This window comes from Alosa pseudoharengus, unplaced genomic scaffold, assembly GCF_046254945.1.
Source record: "Alosa pseudoharengus isolate Yale_2024_CS ecotype anadromous, Long Island Sound unplaced genomic scaffold, YU_APseudo_1.1 YU_APseudo_1.1_scf_6, whole genome shotgun sequence".
NCBI lineage: Eukaryota > Metazoa > Chordata > Actinopteri > Clupeiformes > Clupeidae > Alosa > Alosa pseudoharengus.
This window is the reverse complement of record NW_027468848.1, coordinates 6794453-6801800: the sequence shown is the minus strand read 5'-3', so window position 1 is coordinate 6801800 and position 7348 is coordinate 6794453. Positions and strand designations below refer to the sequence as shown.

At 47.4% G+C, this 7348-nt stretch overlaps 1 protein-coding gene across 3 annotated transcripts in view; it reads left to right on the top strand.

Annotated features, from left to right (window-relative positions):
* The window catches only part of ralgps1 (Ral GEF with PH domain and SH3 binding motif 1), a 171508-nt gene that overhangs the window by 148811 nt on the left and 15349 nt on the right, over positions 1–7348 (top strand). For all 3 annotated transcript variants that reach the window (XM_076270439.1, XM_076270440.1, XM_076270437.1), the window contains one exon: positions 3884–3951. In XM_076270439.1, the coding sequence (XP_076126554.1) occupies positions 3884–3951 (68 nt within the window). The remainder of the gene's footprint in view (positions 1–3883; positions 3952–7348) is intronic.

Genomic DNA, 7348 nt, shown 5'->3' with positions numbered 1-7348 from the left:
TCAGAATCATCGGCTCTTCAGAGAGTAATGTAACCTACGCAGGCTTCAGAATCATCGGCTCTTCAGAGAGTAATGTAACCTACGCAGGCTTCAGAATCATCGGCTCTTCAGAGAGTAATGTAACCTACGCAGGCTTCAGAATCATCGGCTCTTCAGAGAGTAATGTAACCTACGCAGGCTTCAGAATCATCGGCTCTTCAGTGAGTAATGTAACCTACGCAGGCTTCAGAATCATCGGCTCTTCAGAGAGTAATGTAACCTACGCAGGTTTCAGAATCATTGCTGTTCAGAGAGTTAAGTAACCTACGCAGGCTTCAGAATCATCGGCTCTTCAGAGAGTATTGGAACCTATGTAGGTTTCAGAATCATCGCTCTTCAGAGGGTAATGTAACCTATGTAGGCTTCAGAATCAGTGCTGTTCAGAGAGTAAAGTAACCTACGTAGGCTTTAGGATCATCGGTTCATAAGAGAGTAAAGTAACCTATGTAGGCTTCAGGATCATCGGTTCATAAGAGAGTAAAGTAACCTACGTAGGTTCATAAGAGAGTAAAGTAACCTACGTAGGCTTTAGGATCATCGGTTCATAAGAGAGTAAAGTAACCTATGTAGGCTTCAGGATCATCGGTTCATAAGAGAGTAAAGTAACCTACGTAGGTTCATAAAAGAGTAAAGTAACCTACGTAGGCTTCAGGATCATCGGTTCATAAGAGAGTAAAGTAACCTACGTAGGCTTCAGAATCATCGGTTCATAAGAGAGTAAAGTAACTTACGTAGGTTCATAAGAGAGTAAAGTAACCTACGTAGGCTTCAGGATCATCGGTTCATAAGAGAGTAAAGTAACCTACGTAGGTTCATAAGAGAGTAAAGTAACCTACGTAGGCTTCAGGATCATCGGTTCATAAGAGAGCAAAGTAACCTACGTAGGTTCATAAGAGAGTAAAGTAACCTACGTAGGCTTCAGGATCATCGGTTCATAAGAAAGTAAAGTAACCTACGTAGGCTTCAGGATCATCGGTTCATAAGAGAGTAAAGTAACCTATGTAGGTTCATAAGAGAGTAAAGTAACCTACGTAGGCTTCAGGATCATCTCTTCATCACTCCTCTTTCCTTCCTTCCCTCTCTCCTCTCCTCTCTCCTCTCCCTCCTCTCTCCTCTCCTCCCTCTCTCCTTTCCTCTCCTCCCTCACTCCTCTCTCCTCCCTCTCTCCTTTCCTTCCCTCTCTCCTTCCCTTCCTCTCTCCTTTCCTCTCTTCTCCCTCACTCTCCTCCCTCACTCCTCTCCTCTCCTCCCCTTCCTGGGTTGGCTCAGGGGACCGGACACATGGCTGTTGTGCGGTCAGCTTCAGAGGGATGAAGTCAGTGTCTGGGTCTTGTTCAGGGCGCCAGCTGGGGAACCCAGGCCCCAGGGGTCACCAGCACCCCCCGACACATGATGCCATGTAGGGGTGACCACTGAGCAAAGCGGGGTTATATATATATTATATAGTATATAAGTATAAGTATAAATACTCTTTTGATCCCGTGAGGGAAATTTGGTCTCTGCATTTATCCCAATCTGTGAATTAGTGAAACACACACAGCACACAGTGTACACACAGTGAGGTGAAGCACACACTAATCCGGTGCAGTGAGCTGCCTGAAACAACAGCGGCGCTCGGGGAGCAGTGAGGGGTTAGGTGCCTTGCTCAAGGGCACTTCAGCCGTGCCTACTGGTCGGGGTTCGAACCCTCCGGTTACAGGTCCGAAGTGCTAACCAGTAGGTCACGGCTGCCCCACGGGTGACCACTGAGCAAAGTGGGGGATTACCTGTTCACCACATCAAGCCTCCAAACCAACACCCCACAGCATGCTTCAGCATGCTCTCTTTCCTCAGCACTAAGCACCATGTAAGACCCCTCCACCCCTCCAGTCCCCCCAAAACACAGCAGCACCCCTGATCTCCTCAGTCGCCCTTGAGCCGTGAGGACCACTCACTCCCCACACACTCCCCACACAGTCCTGCAGCTGCTGGCATGTAACAACCAGATCCGGTCCAGTGTGAGTGTGTGTGTGTGTGTGTGTGTGTGTGTGTGCACGTGTGTATATGTGTGTACGTGTGTGTGTGTGTGTGTGTGTGTGCATGCGTGCTTGTGTGTGTGTTTGTGCGTGTGTGTGTGTGTGCTTGTGTTGTGTGCAGTCAGGCTTTCCCCTCCACCTCACTCTCTCGCTACCTGATACCGTCATCAGGCTCTTTAAACGCACTTTAAACGCACTTCATTTCACTCATCTTTAAGGACTGACAGCAGACTGCTCCTTATGTGGAAAGTCTGGAATGAGTACTGGCTGTCAATCACACACACTTTACTCCCTCGCCGTCTCTGATCGGCAGCGAGCGCCCGGCCTTTCCCTCTCCTCTACTAGAGTCAAGGGAATGTGTTCATTGTTCACCTATCTCTCTCTCACTCTCTCTTTCTTTCTCTCTCTCTCACTCTTTCTTTCTTTCTCTCTCTCTTTCTTTGTCTTTCCCTCTCCTCTGCTGAATTCAAGGGAACATGCTCATTGCTTGCCACTCTCTCTTTCTCTGTCTCTCTCTCTCTCTCTCTCTCCTACTGAAGTCAAGAGAATGTTCACCACTCTCTCTCTCATGCTCTCTTTCTTTCTCTCTCTCTCTGTCTCTCCCTCGCTCTCTCTATCTCTCTCACTGTATCTATCTCTCTCTCAGATGAGCTATGCTGACAACTGTGCTAATGAAGTGTGAAGAAGCTCCGCTGTCTCCCAGCAGACGCTGATGTGTGTGTTGGGCCAGTAGTGTTGAAACCGTAATTAGGTTCTGGAGCGTGCGCGCGAGCGTTGGACGGGGCGTCCCGCAGGTCCGTTTTGTTTGCTGTGTTTGGTTAGGCGGCCGTCCAGTGCGGAGCACATGTTAATCAGATCAGATGCCGGTTCTGCTGTTTTGCGTTATTTGATCTGCCCCCAGACACTCTGCATGGCTGAGATTAGGACTGCAGAGGAAATGTCTTTTCTCTCACCCCCCCCCCCCCCTCCCTCCTAGCCCCCTCCCTCCACTGTTCCAGCTGTTTTCCTGTGGATGGGGAGGGGGGTTGGGGGTGGGGGGGGGGTATCCTTACATTGGACCGGTGGAAAAGAAAGGCATATAAATCCTCCCACACTGACAAATGGAAAATAATGAGGCAGCTTTTTCCCCTCATAGTATATCCCAGGCAACATAGGCTATCTGTTATCTATAACCTAACAGTGAGTGATCGGCCCAAACTGCGACCTGGATGATTTATCCGTCAGACCTGATTTTCAGATGTGCCCTAGTGTGACTGTAATGCTAACAGCTGATATTCAGATGTGTCTTATAGATGTAATGCTAACAGCTGATATTCAGATGTGTCTTATAGATGTAATGCTAACAGCTGGAGTATGCTAATACGTTTGTGTGAGGGGTATCATGCATGTTAACACATATCAGAAGTGTGATTTAATAAAGCTTCATTGATGCTACCAATTCATATTGTATTGTAAATATATTGATGCTACCAATTCTTATTGTATTGTAAAAATCTTGATGCTACCAATTTATTGCATTTTAATATCTTGATGCTACCAATTCATATTGTATTGTTAATATCTTGTCTCATTTCCGTCCTATGTGCTGTCATGCACTGAAGGCTCGTGTTGGCTCCTTCTCTCTATCTTTATACGTTCTTTCTGACTCAGTGTTCTTTATACATGTTCTGTATATGTTCTTACTGACTCCCTCTCTCTCTCTTTCTCTCTCCCTCTCTCTCTCTTTGTGTGTTCTCTCCCTCTGTCTTCTCTCTGTGTTCTTGATATGTGTTCTCTGACTCTGTGCTCTCTCTCTCTCTCTCTCTCTGTTCTCTCCGGTTCTCCTTTAGGCTCTCTCTGAAAATCGAGCCTGGGAACAGCTCTCCGCGCCTGGTGTCGTCCAAAGAGGACCTTGGAGGTGACGTGCTCTTCTCTCTTCCTCTGTTTTCCCCATCACCTCATGCCAGCATTTTCCCAACGGTGCCAAAGCACACAGGACATCCAGCGAAACTGCTGATGTAAACATGCCCACCTGCTTGTGCAGGACCATGCGGGTCAGGACCTGCAGGATCTGGAAGCCATCTTTAGCTGACGACTTGAACAGCTGGGTCCAATCTGGTATAAATAAACCGAGCGAGAAGCACTTGGGCAGAGAGGTCCAGGGCACAGGGGATTAGACAAAAAAAGGGACCTCTCTCAAGTTTGCTCGTTTTCTCTCCCTCTCCCCCTCTCTCTCTTCCCCCTCTCTTTTTCCCTCACCCTCTCTCTCTCTCTCTCCCTCTCTCTCTCTGTCTCTCCTTTGCTTGCTCTTCTGCTCTCCCTCTTGTTCTCACTCTCTCTCACTCCCTTCCCTTTCTCATTTAGTCGTTCACCAGCCCATTTGCTTATTCCCTCCTCACTCCTTTGCACGCTTGCTGTCCTCGAGACCCTGATGGAGATGGAGATGGGGGCCTCCGGCGCAAAGGACCCCATACATCTGCAGTGCAGCTCAGATCAATCCTGCTCTTCAGCAGTACTAACAAACAAACAAACAAACAAACAACAAAACATCAGTATCTTGTACATGTAAACCCCCTTTTTGGAAATCCGACTTTTGGAATGAACCTTTTTGGAAAGGCCGCTATGTCTATCCAGTCCCCAACCGCCCCCCATCAACCTATCAGTCCCTTTCTGTTCACAGATACTCATAGGTCTAGAAGAGCCAGTCCATCCAAGCTTACCAAACACCTCACCAGTCCATCCAAGCTTATCAAACACCTCGCCAGTCCATCCAAGCCTCATAAAGCACCATCATTATCCCCCATCACTCAGAATGTCCCCTATAGTATGCCAGCCCCCTTGAGTCCACCAGGGTATGTTCTTCTTCAGGTCTCAATTGACCCACAAAAACAAATACCCTCAATCTAAATTTAGTCCCTATCAGTGCATAGTTGCCACCAGTGCATAGTCCCCATAATCCCCATTAGTGCATAGTCCCCATAATCCCCATTAATGCATTGTCCCCATAGTCCCCGTTAGTGCATAATCCCCAATGTCCTTATTAGAGTATAGTCCTCATAATACCCATTAGTGTATAATCCCCATCAGTGCATAATCCCCATAATCCCCACTAGTGCATAGTCCCCATAATCCCCACTAGTGCATAGTCCCCATAACCCCCATTAGTGCATAGTTCCCATAACCCCCATTAGTGCATAGTCCCCATAACCTCCATTAGTGCATAGTTTCCATAATCTCCATTAGTGCATAGTTCCCATAATCTCCATTAGTGCATAGTCCCCATAACCCCCATTAGTGCATAGTCCCCATAACCCCCATTAGGGCATCATCCTCATAACCCTCATTAGTGCATAGTCCCCATAACCCCCATTAGTGCATCATCCTCATAACCCTCATTAGTGCATAGTCCCCATAACCCCCATTAGTGCATCATCCTCATAACCCTCATTAGTGCATAGTCCCCATAACCCCCATTAGTGCATCATCCTCATAACCCTCATTAGTGCATAGTCCCCATAACCCCCATTAGTGCATCATCCTCATAACCCTCATTAGTGCATAGTCCTCATAACCCTCATTAGTGCATAGTCCTCATAACCCCCATTAGTGCATAGTCCCCATAACCCCCATTAGGGCATCATCCTCATAACCCTCATTAGTGCATAGTCCCCATAACCCTCATTAGTGCATCATCCTCATAACCCTCATTAGTGCATAGTCCTCATAACCCTCATTAGTGCATCATCCTCATAACCCTCATTAGTGCATCATCCTCATAACCCCCATTAGGGCATCATCCTCATAACCCTCATTAGTGCATCATCCTCATAACCCCCATTAGTGCATAGTCCTCATAACCCTCATTAGTGCATAGTCCTCATAACCCTCATTAGTGCATAGTCCTCATAACCCTCATTAGTGCATAGTCCCCATAACCCCGATTAGGGCATCATCCTCATAACCCTCATTAGTGCATCATCCTCATAACCCTCATTAGTGCATCATCCTCATAACCCTCATTAGTGCATAGTCCCCATAACCCCCATTAGGGCATCATCCTCATAACCCTCATTAGTGCATCATCCTCATAACCCTCATTAGTGCATAGTCCTCATAACCCTCATTAGTGCATAGTCCCCATAGTACATAGTAAGTCTGTTGCCTCGGCCCTGTTGCTCCACAGCTGAGAGGGGTCTGGGGACTACTGCGCGCTGGAGGATGGGTGAAGATGGGCAGTGGTGGGGGCATGATTATGGAGTTCAGAAGTGGCTGGTAAACTACTTATTTGGGTCGGATGGGATCAAGATCTTTATTCCCAGCATGGACTGGCGGTTACCATGGGAACTTGGTGAACACTGAACAGTCATACAAACTGGTGCAGTGAGGACTGGTGTGTTGCCATGGGGACCGGCTAATAATTGGGAGTGATGATGGGTAATTTTCTGTCTCGGTCTTACATGATGGTGTCAGTGGAAAGATCACATTAAATTGCAGCTATCCTACCATGTTTGATTGCGATCAATCACGCTCATATCCTGGATTGCACAGAGACAGGGGCGGGCATTGGCCTGGGGCTGTAGAAGATGGAAGCATTGTAGGGTGGTGGTTGGGGAACATGGCTGGTTCCACACCCCTGATGTGGTTTTCCTGCAGTGGAAGAATGAGGTCATCTGCTGCCTACACTCTGAGACCAAGTGCATGTGCTTCTGTGCAGACGGATTTAAATATGTTTCTGTGCACATGTGCTTCAAGTGGATGTGCTGTGCAGACACACTAAGAGTGCGCATGTGTGTGTGTGTGTGTGTGTGTGTGTGTGTGTGTGTGTGTGTGTGTGTGTGTGTAACAGGACTTACTTCTGTGCAGACATACTCTAAAAGGATGTGCCTATGTTCAGGTATACTCTAACCTCATGTTACAGGCCTGTCAGGCGCCTCTTCCAGTGGTGTAGTCACCCGTGCTCCGTGGGACTCATAGACATGTCTCAGTAATCCTGGCTTTGGGTCTCATGGCTTTACAAGCTCTGCAATTACTTGTTTTTCCAGTCAACCAGGGTAATAAAAGAATAGAACTGTTGTTCTAATTAGAAGTTGTGGGTAAATGGATCCAAATGCATCTCAAGAAATGAAACTGAAAGGATTAGTGAGACTAACTAATAGGGTGGAGATGTGTTTGTGTTTTGTTCTGTATGTGGTGTGTGTGTGTGTGTGTGTGTGTGTGTTTTCCCGCTCTACTGCGTCTCCACGTCAGAGGATAGTCTGTGTTTGCCCTCGCAAGTAGCAGCAGGAATGTTTTTTATGACTCAGGGAAACTGGCAG